This window comes from Thermobia domestica, chromosome 2 (genome assembly GCF_964235325.1).
Source record: "Thermobia domestica chromosome 2, izTheDome1.hap1.1, whole genome shotgun sequence".
In the NCBI taxonomy this organism is placed as follows: Eukaryota; Metazoa; Arthropoda; class Insecta; order Zygentoma; family Lepismatidae; genus Thermobia; species Thermobia domestica.
The window spans coordinates 83,292,274-83,317,476 of NC_137455.1; the positions used below are offsets into that span (position 1 = coordinate 83,292,274).

The 25,203-nt window shown below is 34.6% G+C and overlaps 1 protein-coding gene across 2 annotated transcripts in view; it reads right to left on the minus strand.

Moving 5' to 3' along the window:
* yl (Putative vitellogenin receptor yl) overlaps positions 1-25,203 on the minus strand; it is a 129,381-nt gene that overhangs the window by 83,052 nt on the left and 21,126 nt on the right. For both annotated transcript variants that reach the window (XM_081743301.1, XM_081743309.1), the window contains exons 2-5: positions 12,567-12,679; positions 9,251-9,406; positions 6,524-6,654; positions 2,170-2,307 (exon numbers count right to left, since the gene is read on the minus strand). In XM_081743301.1, the coding sequence (XP_081599427.1) occupies positions 2,170-2,307; positions 6,524-6,654; positions 9,251-9,406; positions 12,567-12,639 (498 nt within the window). In that variant the 5' untranslated portion in view covers positions 12,640-12,679. The remainder of the gene's footprint in view (positions 1-2,169; positions 2,308-6,523; positions 6,655-9,250; positions 9,407-12,566; positions 12,680-25,203) is intronic.

The following is a 25,203-nucleotide window of genomic DNA, read 5'->3' on the forward strand; positions in this document are numbered from 1 at the left end:
TAATTAAAGAAGATTGTGTGTGTATATACACTAAGATGAGTATGCTGACGAACACGAGTGACATTTATGAGTTCGTTTCTAAATTTTAATTGAAGCTAAAATTGCGCATGTCGCTTTGTCTTTCTGTGTATATGTAGATTGAGGAGTCAATTTCCTCCTGTCCGAGTACTGACCTATTGTACTAGTCGTTACTATTTGTTCTTGTACTGTGATTTTCTTAAGACTAGTGTACAGTACATTATTTTTGCCTACTCTTGGTGAATCGACTAATCATTTGAGTTGACAATATAAAGTTGTAATTTCCAAATTAGCCGACAGATCTGAAACTCTCAATCTGAGGAAGTAAAATGTACTTTTAAGGAAAAAAGTGCAGTAGGCAATATCTTCTTCAAAGAGTTAACTTACTACAACATTCGTAATTGATTAGGATGTCGCTTTCATAGATTAGATACATAAGGGCGATTGTCGATCTCTGTGGGATGCCTCTAAATCTATTTGATGACTATCCTATGCGATTTTAGTTATTCTGTCAGTTTTTAAATTTTGAATTCGCCATATAATGGCCAATTTGAATTTAGTAAAATTAGTAGCAGTCCACAATGCCAGATATAGTGTCTCAAGTCAATAAAAGCAGTGCCCTTTATAACTTACGTTAACGCTTTGGGTATTTATTATACGAGAATTAAGTAGGATAATTCTTCCACGAATATATAAATTTGGATGCACTTCTAGTCAATATTTATGTATATCTAATCTAATACTCAAATATACTATACTAGCATTAATTATCAGATTCGCTGGGTTAAATTAAGGAAAAATATGTTCCGTTAGTCACCTTTTACTGTTACTGAAGCACTGGTAATTTTCGATGATTTTTATATATCCCCACTCTTCCCCATGTTGCGGGGCACGGCATCGGAAGTGTCATTGTCCATCTCAGCGACCCCGAAAACTGAATTCGATACTGATGTTGGTAATTTCGATCATTTTTATACATCTCTTCCTCCTCCAAGTAGCGGGGCTGAATTTTGATTGAAACAGGATCACAAGTGTCACAGTTCATCTCAGCGACCCCAAAGACTGTAGATTCGACATTAATAGCAGTCATTTTCGATCATTTTTAAATGTTCCTCCCCCCCCTTAAGTTACATCGTCAAAGTGATATGACAAAATCCATCTCCAATTCGAACTCAATCTAGGTTGAAAATTTGATCGAGATCGGTCCGGTGGTTCAAGAGTCATTAAGTTTTATTTATTTTTTTAACTCTTCTCTCCACTTCCCATAAGTTCTATCGTCAAAGTGAATAGATAAGTACCATTCCAGGCCTGAACGTCATCTATGTTGAAAATTTGATCGAGATCGGTTGGGTGGTTCAAGAAGTATAAAATTCTATTTTTATCTCTCTCCCCCTTCCCTCTCCCCTAAGTTCTACCGTCAAAGAAATGATAAATCCACCCCAGGTCCGAACCTTATCTAAGTTGAAAATTTGAGATTAGTCTGGTGATGCAAGAGTTTTATTCATTTTCATACATTTCCCGTTTTTCCACTTCCATAAGATCTACCGCCAAAGTGAAGTTATATATTTCCCGAGTTCGAACCGCATTTACATTGAAAATTTGAGATCGATCGAGTGGTTCAAGAGTTATTAACTCACGAAGATAGGTACTTTTATATGTATTGATTTTTGTATATCTCCCTCTCCTCCCCTACTTTGTTCCGTGAAAGTGAACTGAAAAAAAAAAAAACAGACATGAACCTCATCTGTGTCGAAAATTTTATCGAGATTGGTTATTTGGTTCAAGAGTATATTAAGTTTTATTTATAATTCCTCTCCTTCCCCTCCCCTAAGCTCTACCATCAAAGTAAAATGATAAAAGCACTCCCAGGTCCGAACCTCATCTGCGTTGAAGATTTGATCGAGATCGGTCGGGTAGTTCAAGAGATTAAGAAACAGTCACTCAATTTTGTAATATAGATATGAAAATTTAGAATAGCACATAATCTATTGGAATATTTATAATTAAACAATCGCGTAAGTATTTTATGAATGTATTCTTTGTATCTTTAGTGTTTTAATTATACTATCTACTATCTTTTAAACACATTTACGTAAGATTATGGATAGACTTTTGTAATCTTTCTCAGTACAACTGACAGTGAAAACTTACCTTTGTTGAACATCCAACTGTTTCGTCACTGTGATCTAAGCAATCATCATATCCATCGCACACCCAATCTTTCGAGATGCAGATACCATCCAGACAACGAAATTCGTTGGGCTGACAACTCAGTGGAGGTGGTGGTGTCTAAAGAAAAATTGAAAGTATCACATTTGTATTCTTATATGCATACAAACTAATGCTTATGGTTAAAAGTGGCGACTTACTAGTGACAGTAAACGGTAGTAGTGAAGACTTGACTTTTGAGTTTAACGTCCCGTTCAGCAGCGAGGCTATATGAGACGTGGACCTACTGATTAACGTGGAATCCGAACCACATGAGCTCCCGCCGGGAATGGTAGTAGTGAAGAGTTTGCAGTAACTTTTAGGGTAAACACTAAAAACTAAGTTACTATTCCTAAAGATTAAGTAATTGTCCATGCGTTAATGAGAAAGAAGTTAACTACTATTCTAGCAGTGGCGGCTGGTACTATATGTTGCATGGTTGTGCAACCGGATATTTCTTTAATACTAAAGATATTTTTAAGTATTAAAGTAATGTATCAGTAAAAAATAAACCTTTGCTCTTGAGCGCAAAACAGTATTGATGCATTTCTTAAAAAAAAATAAAAAAAAAAACAAAGAAAGAGAGTGATATACAAATCCAGTGGCAGCAAGCGTTGCCACTGGAAGCAGTAACATTGAGCATATGGCAGCGAGCTCCTATCTCTCAACATGAGGAAGTGGATTTATTCTTGCATCGCTGCTATCTTCCCGTATCACACGTTTCCAGTTGCTATTTCGTTGCAACTGGTAGTCTATATAGTCAGCTTCTGTAGTAGTTACGAATTCCTCCGTTTGGCAGCGTTTGACTCAATTGATAGGTTGAGTGAGATATAGACGCTTGGAAGAAAGTTCCAAACAGAAACTCGCAAAGAGCAAATACGCGTCTGGTGGTAGCAGGGGCGGATCCAAGCTGAATATTTGGGGGAGGGCAGTCGTTCGAAGTCAACCGATTTTATTTTATATTTATAATACAAAGGTAAAAATTCTTGGGATAGATTTTATTTTTAAAATAAAAAATATCCTATTCTGGGGGAGGGGGGGAAGGGGGCGATCAAGACTCGAAGAAGAGAATGTCTTACCACTGGTCTAATTCCTAGCTGTGTGTCGCTCGTGCACATGATCCCGTGTTCAATTTCCGGCGCAGAGCATAAAAAATTAATCTCAAATTATTCACTTTCAATACTCATCTGTCTTCTTTAGCCTAAATTGCTGGAATGTTAAACTATTATTATTTTTTTTATCATTTTTGAAGGAAAAATCTTATATTTCATGCTTCTTTATAATAGAACAGCAGACAAAAATACGTAGTTACTGAAAATGAACTCTTTGTTCCTTATATTCATACAAAGAAATGCTAACAAAATGCATATTGTCGGAGGAGAGAAGTGTTTCTGTACCTTAAAGAAAATAAAGCGGAAAATATTTCCAGTAGTGATGCTTTCTATTCAGAAAAACTTGGCGAGCAGCATTTCAGATTTCAATGAAGTCATAGAAGAATTTGAAGCTCGAAAAGAACGAAGAAAGACCTTTCATTCTAAAATAATGCATAGTTTACTTAAATAATTTTGTTTAACTGTGTGCATGAATATATGCAATTTTCTTGCTTTTTTTTCTTCTTTCTGGGTTAACGATATCATTCATGGCTTACAGCACATGCTATATATTCGATTTATCTCTTGTTCAATAACATGAACGTAGAAGTTTTTGTATATAAATAGTGTATAAACGTACATTGATAGTGGTTGTTTGAAAAAAAGGAAATAACATTAAATCAATATTAGAGAATACACTTTAATCAATAAATATACAAATGGAGCTTATAAGGACTTTCCTCTTCATATTTCCTGAATATTTTTTGGATAAGACTCAAGAATTCTGGGGGAGGGGAACACTTACGCGTAACTACATACCTTTGATATTGCAACATTGCAACCGGTACTTCTACAGACCACGAACCGCTACTGTATTCTAGTCTTCTATTTGGTTTAAATAAAATTAAGGGAATGAAGAAAGTTTATGTAGCATACCTAGTCAAACTCATAAGGAAATTTCATATGCATGATTCCCAAATTCCCTAGTATCTCTGCTTTGTGATAATATGGAATAATTACAGATGGTTTCTCAAGTTAGTTTGAATTTAGATTACAAAATTTGGTGTTAAAACTTCACGAGAATTATAAAAATTCTATCAAAGTATTTTTTCTATTTATTCGGACATTAAAATCAAGAATTTTATAATCGTTTATAAAATAAATTTTTCTTTCGATATTTTTAATAGTATACATTCAAGAGCCCTCTCGTGGCTAAGCGGTTAGCGTACACGTCTTCGGCGTGGGAGACCCAGGTTCGGTTCCTGGTAGGAGCTCATGTGGTTCAGATCCCACAAACTATAGGTCCACTCTCATAGCATTGCTGCTGAACGGGGCTAAACTCAAAATAAAATATTATATATATCTATATATATATATATATATATATCTATATATATATATATATATCTATATCTATATATATCTATATCTATATATATCTATATCTATATATATCTATATCTATATCTATATCTATCTATCTATCTATCTATCTATCTATCTATCTATCTATCTATCTATCTATCTATCTATCTATCTATCTATCTATCTATCTATCTATCTATCTATCTATCTATCTATCTATCTATCTATCTATCTATCTATCTATCTATCTATCTATCTATCTATCTATCTATCTATCTATCTATCTATCTATCTATCTATCTATCTATCTATCTATCTATCTATCTATCTATCTATCTATCTATCTATCTATCTATCTATCTATCTATCTATCTATCTATCTATCTATCTATCTATCTATCTATCTATCTATCTATCTATCTATCTATCTATCTATCTATCTATCTATCTATCTATCTATCTATCTATCTATCTATCTATCTATCTATCTATCTATCTATCTATCTATCTATCTATCTATCTATCTATCTATCTATCTATCTATATATATATATATATATCTATCTATCTATCTATATATATATATATATATCTATCTATCTATCTATCTATATATATATATATATATATATATCTATCTATCTATCTATCTATATATATATATATATATATATATATATATATATATATATATATATATTAGATTAGATTTATATTCAAAATATCAAAAGGAAAATTATCCTTGTTTTATACAAATACTTAAAGGCTTTAAGCAGCACTAAAAATTCAGGTAACATGGGAATATTTTAGTTACAGAAACTAAGTTTCGTGAACTACTTTGCTTTGTGGATCTATTGAGTAATTACGTAGAACTTTTGAACGTTCTACTTATATGGCTGATTTATATTTTTAAGTTACTTGGATCAGCAGAGGGCAACTACTGGGAAAATTGCTTGAAAAATAACTATCTAGGATACTAATATTTACGTAATACTACCTGCTTCCTTAGAAGTTCTCTCAATCTTTGGGAAACTAAATTTAAATCAAAATACAGTACACAGCAGCAAAGCCTCATAAGACTGAGATCAGGTTTTTCCTGTTTTCATATACACTATTTTAATTACAATTATGAGTGAATCACTGTTTAAAATTTCTGATTATAGAAGGTAGATGCTACAACTACTGGTTCACTTTATCTAGAGTTATTTTTACTTCTGTTAGTGAGTTATATTGTTCCTGTAGCAAAAAACTTGATAGAGCATACTATCTAGATGTATAGATCTAAATTGTCTTCACTAACTTGCTACCACAGTTCGAATCTTACATTAGAAACTACTAAAATTTATGCTGTAAAAATTCAGTCCGGTGCAAGAGCATGCATTCTTTGTTTAGAATGAATTTAAAGGCGTAATTATTGTCCATACTAAATGATAAATTATGCATAACTAGGTTCAATTCTTAGTGCAGTTTCCAGTAAAAGTTTAGGAATTTGTACTCTGTCTAGCCTTAAGTACAAGGAAAAAATACAAATTTCACCGCATGTGTAATTTACTTCAATTAGTTAATTCTTAAAATAGTTAAAATTATGCATCAATTGTAGGACATTTGAAATTCTACCAATATCTCCGTAATTTGAATTTCTATCAATATTCTGTTAGTGCGTAAAAGTATGAACTATTATATTTGATTCAGTAGGCCTATACGTAGTCAAGAGTTATATTATATAGCTTTCTGCGAGCCTACTTAGTTTTGGATTACGTTTCACCACTAATGTTACAACATGCAATGCTTCTTGTTCGAACATTAAAATATTGAGAATTAAACATCTTAGATGTACTTACTGTATAATTCTGACAATTTTTTTCATCTGAAAAATCTTCGCAATCTTTTTCTCCATCACAGCGAAAAAACGTCATTAAACATTCTCCATCGTCACAACGAAAATAATCAGGTGGAAGACAGTTTACGAACTCTGAAAAGATAAGTTACGGCAAACATCTTTGATACTTTTTACACATATTGCTATAAAACTACACAAAATTTTAAAAATCATGAAATTAGGTAAAATGAAACAAGCCATGAGAAAATATCGCAATTAAAATATAGTAGTCTGCCTAGCTTTTTGTCCACGATCATACAAAACAAAACGCAATTAGTTATTCTACTTCCTCTCCCCTCCCCGAATTCAATACACTTCCTTGCACGATGGTCCAATTTTTGCAGACCCGTTAAAAATTCTAAGGACTGTTCCTCGCACCGCTGTTCCGTAGCACTAATCACCTTATTAGATCCAAAATTGCGTCCTTTCGAATGTAAATCCAAGATCATGTAATGTCCGTTGTGTTTGCAGTCCTCGAACAGGGACATTGCCCCGAAGAATTACTTTTCAAATTTCCGCGGCGTTGCACTTTCAATTTGTTTTCCAGTTTAGCGAAAACTGTAGAGTAATATTCTGTATTAAATATAAGACCCTTGGGCAAGAAGTCTGAGTACAACTATCCTTATCTCAGAAGAATGTTGCACACACTTTCCCAACAGACTTCTAACTTCTTGGAGTGAGGGAAGCCTGACTGCTGCCATTCTGACTTCATTGATTTGTTTCGTTTCAGGATCGTGATATAACCATGTTTCGTCCATGGTTACTATTTGTGGTAGAAATTGGTCGGCATTACGGTCAAAATTAGAGATTACTTTCCTTGTCTTCAGTCTTTCACGCTTTTGCTGACATTTTAGGGAACCCATTTTGCAGAGAGCTTGCGCATTTCCAAGTCATTATCAACTATGCTACTGACGCGTTCCCGAGAAATGTGAATATCTGCCAAACGTTTCGCTGATATTCTGTGATCTTCAAGAATGTCAAATTTCACCCACGATTGCGGAGAGTCACAGTGTTGGTCTTCCTGGACATTAAGTATTATCTGTTGAGAAATCACGTTTAAACTGGGCCAACCACTTCACTGCAGAAACCATGAGTCCCATAATGTTTTACTGAGTTCCTCATGAGTTTACTTCGGAGACTAATTCATGGAACAATTTGACAGCTCTATGTTCATGAAAGTAGCTGGTTGAACACACGATCATTTAAGGGGCCTGAAAAACCCAATAAGAAAGTAGTTAGTACGAAAATTTGCAGTTGTACATAGAGATGTTCTTTAAAATTGTACAATTTCATCATTCTACTTTCATTCGTGAGTTGGGATACGATTTTTTTAAAGCCCCTCGTACAATACAACTTATTCAGTGTTACAAAGGACGCTACAATATCCCAAATATCGAAAAATAACCTAACTTTGGAAATCTCTACAGCAGTAATTATGCAAGTGCGAAACTGGGCAATACACACTCAAAACATCACGTGAATAGTGTTCTATCGATCAGTTTACAGCAATTTGGTATCTCAAACTGTTTCGGAGATATGAAAAAAAAAATATTTGTAAAGATTCCTCTACTCACTAAAATTACGAATTTGTTTCACCTTTAAAAACAATTGTTGCCTCTGATTCTATAACACGAGTTTCTGGTAGATGTAATTACAAGTGCCCTTGGCGATATCAAGATGGAGGCCAAACATTATTGGTACTTCACATTTTTTCTTCTTTTTATAATAGTTTACTTTTAGATCAACTTTAGTTTGATACAATCTTCAAGTCCGTAAAATTTATACCTGTCTAGCGCAATTTCTCTAGTTTTTATTACATTATCATTTTTAATTATTCTATTCAGCCTTATGACTGGGCTATTTTGGTTACTGCTCGTACTGTAAGTTTTGAATCAATCCCACTACTGAAACAATTTTAGTGATCAAGTAGACATGGTTTTACAGCCACTACTATAACGATAAATACTTACAAGGGTTAAATAGAAAAAAGAAGTATTGGAATCAAGTAGTCTGTGTACTATGCCTAGAATGGTTTGAAAAATTACTGTGAACAGAATTTGATTTTTATATTATTGAAAATCATCTGTGTCTATTGATGTGGTACTATCTACATAGTTTTTTTTTCTGAAGTAAATCCTTTTGGAACATGAAATCTATAATTCTTTGAAACTGTTCCTATACATTCGAAATACGCTGTATCATGACCCTAGTATTACTGAAGTACTTTGGGTGTGCATTGCCTCAGTCTCATTTGTGTTAATTCAGTTTTAAAGGTCTTCAAAAAATTGGATGTTTGCGTTACTAAAGTGTCCTTAGTTTGCAAAACTGAATCATGAATGTGATGTTACAAGTTTAACATGTAGAGTTGAAGTAACCTGATGTAATGCATTTGTAAAAGATAATTGGATGGAAACCCTTAATCTGGTGGTATTATAACAGTATGTTAAACTATTTCTGCCTGTCTATATTTACATGGTCCAAAATTTCAGCACTATTGGTTTAAATGTTATGAGAAAGATAATTGGTTTATTTGTGTAAAATAGTGGATATTTAAAAATAAAGGTGAATATATATAATCTCCAGGATAAAATTGATTGATTTTACTTATGAATTGACAATTTGCTAATAGCAAAAATGTTTACTACTCAAGTTTAAGGGTTAAAGTCTATTTGATCAGTTCGTAACTTACCGCAATTCATTTCATCTTCTCCATTTGAACAATCTGTGTGGTTATCACAACGCTGATTTTCGCGAATACATTCTCCAGTTCTGCATTGATAGTCGTCTGGATGACAAACGGTAGGTCTACTTGTAGGTCTACTGGTATTTGTTACTGCTAGAACACCTGCAAATTAGAATTACGACAAATATATTTTGTAATTATCGCAGTGTTAGTCTGTCTACAGGAATTCTGAAAGTTGCTCTGGTAAAAGTAAATTCAATAGGTTCGATATTCAGGAAAAGGAAGAAAGTATTTGTAGCTTAAGTGTGTTTCAAAGTTACAACTAGATACTTAACTAGATAATGCATAACCTATGAAAATAATTTTATAGTTTGGAAATTTAGTTTGTAGTGCGTTTATTTTCCTTAAGCCTGGTATACTAATGATAGATTATTTGATTCATTAAAGCAACTGTATCAATTTAGTACCTCGGTAAAAGCAAAGATGTATTTTCGATTCTGGGCCAAATAGAAATTTAAATGAAACAAAAATCACGGAAGAATAAAATATCTAAAGCAGAAGACATCAGTTGTAACAAGCTAATGGTTGAGAATGACGCAAAACATTGACAACTGATGTAAAAAAAACACTGGTAAGTGTTAATGACAATCTAAATAGACTACACACATGCCATTTACTATTATCTAATCTTTCGCGAATTTTACTTCCCATGAACAATACCTGAATTAAATATACCACTTTATTAAAGTGTAATTAGCCAAGTACTGAATATATTATCTAATGAATATCTGGTTGTCAATTTATGGTAGTGTTGTTCACGAGACGAGAAATAATGACCAGGCTCGTCTAGGGGCTAGAGAAAAAATATTCTAGTCTACTCTAAGTTACCGAAAACTATTTTCTCGTAGTTTGAAAATTGGTCATTGTAAATATATGTTAACTTTTTGAAGTAATATTGGTAGAATTTTAATCTTAGTGATAGGAAATTCAAAATGTTATTCCGATTGACTTCCTTATTACCTAGGTATAAGTTTCAAAAAGCTGAAAATATAAGCTTCGTGGTGGGCAAACACCGTGGATTTTCTCGAGGTTCTGTTTCCTCCCACGTTTTTCATTCCACCATTTCTATTTATCACAGGCCTTTAGTTTAGCCTGCATAACCATGGGACGTAAAAGATTTCATTTCAAATCGAGACTGATATCTTCAATCATTATTTCAGACAAGTAGGAAACTGCCTGAGACATCTGATAGAAACCTGTCAAAAGAATTTGTAAGACTCATCTCCGTGAAGTCCAGGATGTCCATAGATGTGACATTTGCGCAAGTGTGTGTACACTAGTACCTAGCGCGCTCTTCTAATGTGTTCTCAGCGATGTGCTGTCGTTCCATTTGCTGGGCTATCTCGTTAACGAGGCTATCATCAGAATTAAGACTATTACAAAAAGTATAATGCGAAAAGAAGCTACCGGCATAAACTTTTAAAGTGATTTATTGTCCAATTGGTGATGTAGAGGACAGTACTTTTGTCCAAGTATACCATGAATGGCTTCAACCCAGTGAATTTTTGTAACAGCAGGAATAGTTAGCCTCACCCGTAGTCAATTACCTGTACTTAGCTTTTAGTGCAGGTATTAAAACTTAATCCTCTTCCAAAAATTCCGTTGCATCCCGAAAGCCTCGATCCGAACAAGTATCACCTTATGCCAGGAGACTCGCTAGCCCGTTTGGATCTTGAAACACATTCTACTATTGTGTTTGCAGTACATAGTTCCAGCACATCTACAACATAACCACTCGTAGTAGAAATAGTAAATGGCTTACTTAGAGGAGACCTTTTTCTTGTCCAAAGTAGATTTTTGTTGATACTCATTATTCGAACATTTTCCCCTGATGAATATTTTCTATCAAGGATAAGTTACCAAATGGTCAACAGTATTATGATGTTTCGTTGCCACAATAGAAGTTTCATTTGTTATGAGTTCGTATCGCGAACAGGCCGTAACTCCAAACTTACAGGGTAAAACTTTTTCAAAGGACACCATGACAGATGCACATATATCCGAAAGTTACTGTTCACTTTCCAGCCTAGAATTGTAGCAATAATACTAACAGTATACTAGTGCCGGCCAAAACATGTATGGCGTAACGTGGATTGCCTATCTTGCAAGCGCAAGTGCATAGTTTTTTTTTCTCATTTTACACCAAGTTGCACTGAAGGATCAAACCATGCTCAAAATATTAGGTAGGTTGGTGCTGCTTCTATTGTGGAAAGTAGAAAGTAGTCCCTCAAAAAATTTTATTTTTAAAATATTTTTAACTCCCTTTTCGCTAGAAATTCGAAGGGCGAAGTAAGTTGCTCCTTTGTTTCCTGTAAGGCCTTTCGAACAAACTATGTTCTTATTTTGTTTCACTTTCGTAACAAGTACTTTCCGAGATTGGTACAGTCCGCAGCAAAAAACCTGCAACATTAGCATGTAAGTTTATTGTGAAATAACTGTCTTTTGCTCCAAAATAAGTGTGCATGGCAGGACACAGATGTTTTTCCTGGCGTGGTTTGTGCCACTTAGACGTTATGTTTATTCCCTGGTCTGTTTGGCGTAGTTTCACAATAAACTTACATGCCCATATTGCAGGTTTCTTGCTGTGGACTGGACAATGATTTTCGAATTTTCAACAATAACTTTGAAACTCGAAGAAATTTGAAGTTTTTCTGGCCAAAGTTGTCTTTGGATATGAAGTACCTTTGGTGTAAATGAGTCATTCATGTAAGGGCGCTTTTAACCCCGTTATCCGATTATACCCTCTTTAGTTCGGCAATTTCCAAAGTACAAGTTGAATGGTGGTATGTTCCCCTCAAAATTTGGGGTAGGTCGAGATACCCCTCCCAAAATGGAGAAATGCTCCTATGCACCTTTAGGTCATTAACTATGGGCCAGGAATTCTGGCCCCCTAAGACGGACCAGGGCACAAAAGGCCAAGTTCCGGCTGTACTACTATAACAATATTTTATTAAAATTTGAAACTTAAAATTGTAACAATTATATTGCAATTATTCTACAATTCCTCAAATTAGTAAAACTGAGAAACGCAATAAGTGCATTTAAAACTAATTTAAAAATAAGAATGAACACAGTAACTACAGATATCACTGAAAATTATGTCTAATATAATTTATAATAGCTAATATAATTTATAATACAACATAGTAAAGTAAGCATATAGAAAGACTTAATGGCCCATCCTATTATAACAGTTGTAACATTACATCTATGAAGTCTAGTTGTTAGGTAATAATTTAACTAATTCTTTTTAAATAGTTACCTATAACAAAATATGAGAGTAACAACCACAGCAAAATCCCTTCCTCTTGTGTATTCCGATGACGCAGCAACATGGCGACGAATGACGCCAATTTTCAATAACTATAGTTCTGCCTGAAAATATAGAACCAATCTAATTATGAAAAATGTATGTACACTAACAAGCACATCTTAAATTCAATTTCACACCACGATTTCCTGGTGTTACTTTGTAAGAAGAAAAAGTTAGTTCGATTGCGTTTAGTTTCTCTTTTTAGCTTCTAGGATCAGACAGGACCTTAGTGGCGTACCTAGTATTAACAGCGTCTTGGGCAAGAGCAGAAATTTTGCTCCTATCTTCCTACTTCTTACCCCACATTTCAATTATTTCTTTATTCAACATGATTGTGGAAGGAAAATTAACATATCATATCCAAAATACATGTTTTCAGTTTACTGCAACCTTACAAGACCGACAGTTCGAAGAAAATGATTGAAAATGTGAATAAACTAAACTTTTGACTTATTTTTCCATACACAAATTATATTAGTTTTCTTGTTTTAATTGGATCAAACTACTATAAAATTTTCAAACTTCTTTTTTTCAAGTTCTCTCAGCATTTATTAGCCAAGATCAATGGGCAAACAAAATGGGCAGTTAGACTGTTCGTTGATCTTACTAAGGCATTTGACACTGTAAATCATGCTCTTAAAAAAATATGCTTTTATGGTATAAGAGGAACTCCCAATAAATGGATCTAGTCTTACTTAAATAGGTAGGTATCAGGTAGTTCAAATTACGAACGATAAAAATGGCAAAATTCGTAAGTTTAGTAGTTATAAAGGTAAAATACTAACTGGTGTACCTCAAGGATCAGTGCTCAGTCCATTGCTTTTTCTTATATCCATTAATGATTTGACACAAGAAATGTTACCTAATGAGTGTGTTATTTGCTGATGACACTATTATTACAGGCAACTCACGGCATGATATTGAATGTAATCTGAACACTGCATTTTTCACGATTAAGTAACTGGTTAAGTAACAATAAATTAGTTTTAAATAATGATAAAACTTCCTTGCTAAATTTTTGTCCTCTTCAAAATAAATTTATTCCTTATGTAATGGTAACAAAAAAAGTCTACTTTTCTATTTTAACTAAATTTTTGCAAGAATTAGTTTCGAAGAATTCTCGAATAGTCACCATTAGTTCGAAACTAACTTTGAATTTGTTTCGGCCTCCGTAGACAGAGTTAACGTCACAATACAGGCTTTAGTTTCAGTGTACTAGGCAAAATTTCATTTTTTAATGTTACGGTATTATTTTTTGGAGTTATTCTACTGAATGTATTAGCACGTTTCGCTTACAAAAGAAAGCACTAAGGGTTGTGTTTGGATTGTTACCAAAAACTTCTTGGAAGCCCATCTTTCGAGGACAAAAAATATTACCATTACCTTGTTTGTTTCTATATAAAATTATCTTGTTTGTCGTAACATTTATTTATTGAAAACAGTAACGTCCATAAATACAATACTCGATTCGTTAATAATTTGCATGTTTTCTCCCAAAATTTCTCGTTTTTGCAAAAAGCGCGTATATTAACTGTACAAATTTTCAATAAGTTACCTTTCTTTGTAAAGCACAATAAATCATTGTTTAAATATGCTCTTCACAAGTTCTTAGTAGATAAGATTACTACTCGGTAAAGGAGCTTTTTTTTTTTTTTTTTTTTTCTATATATATATATCTATATATCTATCTATATATATCTATCTATATATCTATATATATATATCTATCTATCTATATATCTATCTATATATATATATCTATCTATATATATATATATCTATATATATATATATATATATAAATTTATTTTAATGTCTGAGTAAGATCGAGTCAAAAAAGAAAGTATAGACTGGCATACGAAATGTTCATTGCGCCCGAAAAAAAGCAAGGGAATATAATATTACGATCGTCCCTCGCGTTCTACAGGGAGATTGAGGAGGCAAGTGGTATACAGGTGAGACCTTTCAATGAGGTACCTGTTAAATCTCCAGATGCAAGTTCTATGGACTATTGTGGATTTGGATTGCTGAAGCGGGCTTTGGGAAAACTGCGTGCGACAACTGTGGAAGGACTTTGGAAAGCTGTGCAAAGGGAATGGGACAAGATTTCCCTCCCAGTTTTTCAGAGAAGCCTATTACAGTGGAAATTGGAATTGTCGGGCTATTGTTAGGAACCAAGGGAAACACATCGAGCACTTACGGACCTGGCGCCATGGATTATTCTAAATTTAGGTAAGTCGAAATTGGCCAAATGTGGACTGAATAACCTCTGTAATTGGTATATTTCTAACTAGGCATCCACAAGGTCCACGTTAAAATTGTTTTATAATAATATAAATAACGACTTCCCAAAACTACAAATAAAGAATATCAATTATGTATGACGCAATAATACTCTTAGAGCAAAATTATAATCTCAATAGCAAAACAGAAATCAGACGCACAAAATCCGAATGAAATAACTACGCAATTTCGTAGAGATCAGGCGGGAAACTTCCAAAACTTTTAGAAAAAAATAATTTTTAAAAGCTAAAATTAAGGAACTAAGATAATAGTAAAAATAAAACATTCGTGACATGTACAAAGGGATCAATAAATTTAAGAAAGGCTATCAACCTCGGACTTATATTAAAGAAAGCTGACGGAACAGTTCAATGGTATTAAATAGATGGAAATATTTCTTTGACGATTTGCTTAACACGCAGCCGAAAACTAATGTGAGTGCAGAAAGAGATACACACGGCAGAACCATATATTCCAGAACCCAACCGAATAGAAGTAGAAATCGCTGTAAACAAAAGAAAAATCTTCGGGTATAGACGAAATTCCGGCTGAGAATTTTAGCTGGAGGCGAAATATTGTGGAACAAGATACACAAACTCATTCTCCTTATCTGGAACAAGGAAGAATTGCCACAAGGGTGAAAAGAATCAATCATTGTTCCAATCCACAAGCAGGCTACAAAACTGACTAATAATTATCGAGGAGTCTCTTCTGTCGACATTCTATAAAATCCTTTCAAACATTCTATTAGCAAGATTGACCCCATACGTAGATGAAATTATTGGGGATTATCAGTGCGGATTTAGACTAAATTTATCAACTATCTACCAAATATTCACCATTCGCCAAATACTAAAAAAAAAAAAAAAAAAAAAAAAAAAAAGTGGAAATACAATACCCCGGTACATCAACTATTTATTGATTTTAGAAACGCTTAAGACTCTGTTGAGAGAAACATTGTACAACGTTCTTACAGAATTTGGAATGCCGAAGAAGCTAATTAGATTAATTAAAGCATGTTTAAATGAATCCCAAAGTGCGGGTAGGAAAATTTTTATCCACGAGCTTTCACGTTGAGAATGGCCTGAAACATGGAGATGCGTTGTTGCCATTATTGTTCAACTTTGTCCTGGAATACGCTATAAGGAAAATCAAAGATAGCAACTAGGGCCTACAGTTGAACGGTGTTCACCAGGTTATGGCGTACGCTGATGTAAATTTAATAGGGGATGATAGAACAATAGAAAGAAGTTCAGAAATCTTATGAAACGCTTGCAGGGACATGGGTTTAGAAGTAAATGCAGAGAAAACTAAATACATGGTAGTGTGTCGGGACCGTAATACAGCAAATTATGAATGCATTAAAATATTAAATAATACTTTGATAAAGTTGATACTTTAGCATATCTAGGATCAATATTAACAGACGAAAATCATATTCACGAAGAAATTAAATGTCAACTAAAAGCAGGGAATTCGTGTTATTATTCCGTTCAAAATCTCTTGTTGCGAATTCTGTCGAGGAATTTGAAGCTTAAAATATATACTGTAAGATGATAATCATGCCTGTTCTGTATAAATCCGAAACAGGGTCGCTTACTCTGAGGGAAGAACAAACAAAGTATTTGAGAACAAGATTCTGAGACGAATATTCGGACCCAAGAGGAACGAGAATGGGGAATGGCAGAAACTTCACTACGAAGAACTACACAATTTATACGGATTACTAAACATGTTAGGGTCATCAAGTCTAGGAGGCTTAGGTGGGCAGATCATGTAGCTAGAATGGAACAAAGTAGAAAAGTTTTCAAAGTCTTGACTGAAAGACCAATCGAAAAACGACCATTAGGAAGACCTAGGTTCAGATTGGAGGACACTAAGATGAATCTCGCATTAATAGAAATACAAAGTAGAAACTGGATACAGTTGGCTAAGGATAGAAGTCAGTGGAGAGCTTTTGTGAACGCGGCATTGAACCTCCGGGTTCCCGGGTCCGGGTTCCGTAGGTAGTTAGCTTACGAAGCATGAGTAGATGCCTAGGCTGATACTACAAATAGATGAAATGCGCATTTACTGAAAAGATGGGTTCTACTGACATTGGGTAGTCTATATACTCTTCGTGTGCTAGGTCCTAGGCGAGAGAACATTTCACATCAGGTTACGTCACGCACAGTCGCACACCATTTTCATTAAAAATGGAAAAGCCAAGAGAAACCAATTTCATTTCACTTTCCTTTGTGGCACTGGGACACACATCACACTTATCTGCCAAAAGCACTTTTCAAATCAGATTGGGAGAGCCTCCAGTTCCAATGTTGGGGGAACATGTCCCCCCATTTCCCCGGAATTTGTGCCCGTACCTATAGCTGAGAACTTGCCAGCACGAGGAGAGGGGCATATCCTCTGGCATTTATTGCAATTTGTGTCCAAGTAGCGGAAGTGGAATTAATACATATTGATATGACTACTAAACGCAGTACAGCACGAAGTTCAGTTTGAAATACTACAGAATATAATTCTTTCTTTTAAGAAAATGGAAAAGCCAAGAGAAATCAATTTCATCTTACATTCTTTTGTGGCAGTCGGACACAAATCACTTATCCCGAAAAGCACTTTTCACGTCAGATTATTGGGGGACAGTCCCCACAAGGTCGAAGATTGGGGGACATGTCCCCCTCGTCCCCCCGGGATTTGCGCCAGTGCACGTAACTAGCGTAGCAATTATTCGGCTTACTTCCTAAGTAGTTGTTTTACAAATTTTCTAAGCCATTCAAAAACTTGAAGAGTTTAGCGAAGAGTCGAACTATCGAAGATAATTTTCACGTGAGCTTTGCAATAATCTCAAGCGAATTTAGGAAAACTTTATACGTACAAGAGCTGGCGTCTTTGGTACCTTACATATAGGTGGGGTAACAGGAGTTAATCTTGTTAACCATTATAGTTTATATTTAATGTTATTGAAGAGATGTTAAAGATTACACCAGAAGGTTACTTACCTATCTGCTGTTAACTTTGAACCAAGGTCTTGAGAGCAAACAACGCAAATCTTTCGTCAGACGAGACGCGTGCTAAGTTTGCGTTTCTTCTGTTACATTTTTGTGTCATATTTCACAACAAAGTTTTGATGGGAGATTACGACCAGCAATGTACTCAAGCATATTATGTCATAAGCCAATATCAGCTTATGCTAGAATTTCTATGTACACTGATATGTCAATCCATATTAATGCTACTTCAAGTAACTACATTAGCTTCAAATATCTACAACGGCCACAAGATACCTATCATTCAAATTATAATAGAAAATCTCAGATATTGTCATCTATTTAACGAATAGGAAAGATCGTGAATTGAGATTAAATTTCTAGTTTAGCGTACCACGTTACGCACTTTAGGCTAAAGGAGAGTAAGGGAAGTGAATAATTATGGAAGAATTGATAAAATGAATGGAAGAAAACGGGAGAACAAAGGAAGGCTACGGACACATTGTCCAAACTCATGATTTGGACTGGAACGGATTCTTGCGCGTGGCAAAAATGGCATGGGCCAATGAAAACTTTACCCACTGACCTACCACCCACCGTGACCCACTACCCTATCACCCACCAAAACCTATACTCATCACCTGACCCATGATCCTTTTGACTCCTTTCAACCAAATAATGATTGATTGATTGTGAGTTTAACGTCCCGTTCAGCATCGAGGCTATATGAGACGTGGACCTACTGATTAACGTGGAATCCGAACCACATGAGCTCCCGCCGGGAATCGAACCCGGATCTCCCACTCAACCAAATAATGAGTTTACGCTTGTAATAAAATAAGGTTGTGAAATTATCGATAATCTGAGTTTGAATTCCTACGGTCAATCGCTCCAACACCGCTGTCACCGGTGGATCTGACCTTCACGATATAAAATGGCAAAGTGTGTCATGGGCCATATGCATTTCAATTTAATTATATATAATTAATCCCTTGAATTATGGATACTTTTCTGTGGAAAATAGCATGAAATTTGAAAGTTTCAAATCAAGGTAATGTAGACCAACGTAAAACAGGAGGGGAGGGATTCGATTGTGTCGAAAGCCAAGTAGCAAGTCCTATTGTAAGTATTACAATTACAAATATCAATATCTAAAAATACCTTTCTTTCTATTTAGATATACTCATCTCAGGCAAGTAAATACGAGAAACAAAGGAAAAAGGTAGGCATTGGAAGTAAATCAATTTCATTGGTGGACAAATTTACCAGTGTTCAGAAAATTTATACAATGCACTGAGCAGAGTGGGTCGCAGTAGGTCACGTCCTGTTGACCCACGACTCACTCCACCTCTGGCAACAGATGTGCTCTTTCATTGGTTTTAAAACCTGTTTCAAACTCATGTTCATTTTTATGACTATTAGATTCAAGGATATAAAAAGCATCGAGGCCCATGCTCTTCAGAACTAACCCCTAATAGTTTTCGCCTCCAAATCTTCAGCCTAACTGTTCAGACAGCTCGATTAAGTCATTCCAGTTTCACTGAGCCACCGTTTAGGTCTACTCAGAGGCTCTTCCCTAAACCCATTTGCTTTTTAAATTTTAGCGAATAACAAAGGAAATGAATATAAAAAATTAAAAATGAGCCAGATATAGTATCTTTGAAACTATTAGATGAAGTAGTAGTTTAAGACTCTTCCCGTATACTGTATAAATTTGCGTATCCAGGAATTATGACGTCAAACTGCGCACCCAAACCTCTAGTCTAGGACAAGATTTGGAAATTGTTAGTTTAATAGTTTTGGAGATACTACCTGGCTCACTTTCTATTTTTCATATTTTACACTGTCTTTTCAATTAGCCACTTAAAAAAAAAAAGCTTAGCCAAGAGCCTTAAGTAGACACTAACAATTCCAAAATTCAGAAATTTTATTCTGTGAACAAACTAATTTAGACAAGTGTGAAATTTCAACAAAACTACGCCGTTGGAAATATCTTTACACCTATATAAACATTACTTTCGTATCTGGGAATATATCGATTAGTCTGCAATTTGAGAAAACCTGCATCTTACGACTACTAGTCGAAAGTGTTGCAATACATATTGTAGCTTTAGTTAGTATGCATCAGTGGGATTACCTGTGTGCCGAAACACTCGCGCAGTCCTATAGAGTCGCGAAATTTTAGAATTTTGAAGCATCTATTTTGTTAAAATCAATTTTGAGAGGGACTATCAGTCAACGCCTCCAACAGCAACAACTCTGTGCTACGTAGTCCCTACTGTAGAGAAACTAGTAGAATTATATTAATAAAAATAGAATGCCACGCCGTGGGCGCAGTAGCATCATTTCAGGTTTTGTCAGGGGGGGGGGAGAGTTTTTAAAAGTATATTAATACACAATGTATTAAAAAGTTTCTCAAACTCAGGAAGCAATTGGCCCTGCCCCCCTCAAATTACGCCACTACGTGGATATTCAGTAAAGTGTCGACAGTCAAACATTAGGAACCGCTGGTGTAAATAGCATTCCGATGTTCGTGATCCCATGTTCTCGTTAAGGATTAATTTCCGGTATATAATCAACAACATTAAGACACTAGGATTATGTTTTGTTAAAGCAATTAGCTTCGGTCTAGGAAAACTAGAATAACTATTTGCTAACTACGTGTTACTCAAATATCCATGGGACCAAAGCTCGCCATTCGCAGGTAATAGGGGAGTGAGTGACGCACAATTCAAGCTCTTGCCTCTTTTCCACAATAACTACTTACTTGTAGTTTTGGACCCACATTATGGATTTAAAAAAAAAATTAAAAAATACCAGTCATAGATACGACCTTTGTCAGAACTTTCTTTCATAATCATAGGTACTTTTTTTTTCTAAGTTAAAAATTTTAAATCATCAGGCTTTTTATCCTGAATGATTTGTTACTAGCTCTAATCTGGACAAAATCTGTACTCTGTTTTATTAAAACCTTACAGGAAATTTGTAAAGTATAGTTTTCGGATTTATACTGTAAGTAGGCTGTTTTTTTTTTTTTTTTTTTTTTTTAACTTTAAGTAGACTATCGTGTTTAAAAAACTGTGTCAAAAATTCAAAGCTCTCTTCAAATATTACGTGATTCAAGTTTTGCCGTAAAGTTAACCAAGTAAATATTATTTAAGTAACTATAACCTTAACCCTTATCCGGGCAAGCGGGGCCTCCCAGGTCCAGTAGCATTCTCTCTCTCTCTCTCTCTCTCTCTCTCTCTCTCTCTCTCTCTCTCTCTCTCTCTCTCTCTCTCTCTCTCTCTCTCTCTCTCTCTCTCTCTCTCTCTCTCTCTCTCTCTCTCTCTCTCTCTCTCTCTCTCTCTCTAGTTTCAATAACCATAAATATTTTTGACCAATTCTGAATTATTCTATCTTTAGTCGAAGTTCAAGTCATGAACATATTGAGTTGGTAAGGCCCCAGTTACAAAAATACGTTACAAAAATAGCTTGCCCGGACAAGGGTTAAAATTGTGGCAGGGAAAACCAACTACCACAGCCAGTGGCGGCGTAAGGGCGGGGCGAGCGGTGCCCCCGCCCCGGGCCCCACTTTGTGGGGGCCCCCGGACTGTAGGTAAAAATAATTACTAAAGAAACTTGTTAGCATGAGCCTTACAAGGGCCGTCAAGTTTTATAATCCACACCTTTCCTAAAAGTAAACGCAATTAATTGTCAATCAGTATTACATCAAATAACAGATGAAATAACAGAAGTATCTGCCGAATAAAACTAATCAGTGCTGTATTTCCGTATAAACTAAACAAGCTATACTGAGAGCTTAGGGCTTCACTGTCTTGGGGACCCGCAAGGAAATTTTAAAAAACTGAATGTAGATTTAAAATAAATAAAATAAAAATTTTATTTTCTTGGGGGCCCCAAAGAAATTTGAAGAAAAAGGCTGAATGTAGGTGAAAAAATAATAAACGTTTCACTTTCTTGGGGCCCCTAAAAAATTAAAGAAAAAAGCTGAATGTAGGCGAAAAATAAATGAAATAAAAGTTTCACTCTCTTGGGGCCACAATGAAATTTAAAGGGAAAAACGTATGTGTAATACAATATGAATAAAATAAAAGTTTCAGTCTGTTCAACAACCTCAGAGAAATTTAAAGGAAAAAGCTGAGAATAGATTAAAATATAATAAAAGAAAAATCGAAGTATATTTTGCTGTTTTCATTCTAAGGTCTTATGATGCAAGTAATGGGCCCCGTTTGCTAGCCTGCTTCTAAAATATCACTGTTTACATATATTTATTTATTTATCAGTTTAAGGGAAGGCCACAAAGAAGTGATGAATGTACATAATGCTTTATTAGGGTACTAGCTTTCTGTTGCTAACGAAAAGCTCTTTGATACAGACGCTATAGTTCTGATTCACTTGTTTTACTTCTGCCTTGTTTCTTTTGTCCTTCACAAGTCTAATTTTCAGCGAGCGCAATCCTTTTCCTTAGCTGGTTTCCCCTTCTTTGCTTTTGTTTTTTGGCGGATTAATTTACACTTCAGCCCAGAAATTTAGAGTGAAGAAAATGTTCAATAAGAAAACAAATGTTCAAATATTCAAAAGGAAAAAATAATTTACGTGAATTATATGTTATACTATTTCCTTCTATATTTAGATGAAAATAAAATAGAACTATTCTTTTACTTTGCCAACTTTGTGCAGCAGCTACATGTTGAGAGCGAGGAAAGGCTAAAAGCATGTTGCTCTTATTTGGCTTCGTTCTACCCAAATGACCCGAATGCCGTAGAATTATTTCAGGATTGTAAGGATATAATCCGTTCACTAAGATGTGCTCAGAAAGTAAAGAAAAACTTAACTTTTCCCCACAAGGCATACTGAAATATGCTTTCAATGGGGCTTGAAGCTTACAAAAGTTTGGCAACCGCTCTTCAGATCACTGCCCGTATCTGTCGCATCACGTGAAAGGTCTTCCAGCAAAATGAAGCTGATACAATCATACTTGCTCTTCGAAATGAATCAAGAAAGATTCACGAATCTGGCCATTCTTTCTATGAAAATGAAATAAACATCTGCTTTGGATTTTTATAATATAGTTGAAACTTTCACAGCTACCAAAGCATGGAAGGTAGTATTCTGAATGCTGGTGGAATCGGCTAATAAGGTAGTGATACTGGTTCGAAAGTAGTTTCATGTTTCAACTTAAGACAACAAAATTACAAAAGTGCCAAAAGAATAATAAAAAGCCGTCAAAATCTGTCAATTGACTGGTGATGGGTGGTAATGAAAAGTACGTAGTAGATTCTACTGGTAGTAGAATTCTGAGCTCACATATTTAATCTATGATATATCCACAATTATTCAATGTATTCTTGTTTTCTTGATATAATATTTTCTAATACTAAGTGTGTTAGTAAGTGGTAATGGAAACAGTCATAAGTGACAGAATATAAATATGATTGAATTATAAAATACAAAGTAATTTAATCATAAATCAAGTGTGAAATCTGGAAACAATAGTAAACAAGAATTTTAGGAATGCCCCAAAAAAATGCATCAGAAGGTTGAGATCTAGGCCAATAATTAGTTTTTGGATCAGGGGTCACAAAATTTTTGAACGGGATTTTTTTTTTTTTTTTTTTTTTTTTTTTTTTTAACGGGACAAGTACACCATACTGAGTTTAAGTAATAGTTTGGGTTAGGATACACTATATGTAGTTTGCCAGATATAAGGCGTACAAGAAAATTTTTGAATGAAATATAACGAATCTTTTGATCCAGAAAGACAAGCTGGAGAGGAACATTCTAGTGCTTAACTGTTCATTGATATTTCGGCTAAAGCATTGGGACTAAATACAGGTAAATCGTATATTATCACTGCAGAGAAACCTAGTAAAAGACAAATGAAAAAGACACGCAAGAGAGAAATGTATTCTAGCCACTATTTACTAATAGTTCGGTAAAAAAAAAAAAAAAAAGTGTTTAACTATCGTGCATGATCATTGGAGAGAAATCGAATGTTAAAGTGAATGGGGCTAATTGTAGGAGAAAAATCTAATCAAATAAAACCCATTTGGCGTAAACTCAGACAGATGAGAAACCATGAATAAAACTTAACCATATGAGAAATTGAACAGGAAAAACACCACAGGCGAGAACCGAGCAAGAAAATTCTAGAAATCTTAAGAGCTTTCATTAAAAATCGCATCGGTTAAATTATTTGCAATTTTTTCAATATCAGCTCATTGTTACATTTTGTGCGTAAATTTGTCTCTAAATGTATTATTAGGAGATTACTTCCACTATTAAATCTAATCACATTACACGTTTAAACTAGGATAGTACAGGATATGTGTAGGATGAATTATGGATTCTTTGTTGTTACGTTTTGTTTGTTCTTGAGATTATGTTATTTCTGGCGTGTGTTGTAGTTTCCTTTTCAATTGTATCTCTAATCTTTTTTTTTTTTTTTTATCGTGTCCTTTGTTTAAAAATTAGGTCCTGTTTTATTTTTAGATACCAGCCTAAAGGCGATTCTGAACGTTATAAAAATATACAGGAATGCTGAATTTCACCCCCATTTATTTAATATATCCCAAGTTAAGGTGGTTTAAACACAAGCGCCAATGGGAAAGGGGGGAGGAGGAGTAAACAGGAAGAATGATTATGCAAATGAATGTCAAAAATAGCAGTGTATAAATCATGATTGTTCGAGAAGGGGCCCCGATCTACTTCGCTGGCCCCGGGCCCCAGTTTGTCTTACGCCGCCACTGACCACAGCATACATTTTAGTAGGGATCGCTTAAGTTCACTGACGCATTAAATTTTCGTAAGGATTATCTGTCTGACCGTCTGTCTCGTAACAAAACGTGCTTAATATACGAGGAGATATGCTCGGACGCCAAACAGAAGTCGCGTATGTTTCTTCAACTGTAGGCACGTTTATAGATAGGTTAACTTCTTGATGGTTCTACTTTTCAGTACATTTTTTACTTGAGCAGTTAAATATCATAACAGAATAATATTGGTAGTTTTAGGGAATGAAAAGCTATTCAGTTATCCTCGAGATGACTTCCAAATTAAAACTAAATACTATATTTAAAATTAATTTTAATAGTTACAATTTAACTGTTACAGGATGCGGAAGGTCGATCTTGTGGTTGAATATGCAGCCGACTACTATCGCCAGCAAAGGGAAATAATTTCAGTTCATCTTTTCGAATGAATGTAGCAACAGTGTCCAAATAAGAGCTGATAATTTGTTACCAAAATAAACGCAAACTCATGTCTGCCTTGAACCTGGGAATTTCCCTTTAGACTTCCAAATGCTGAAGAGTTTT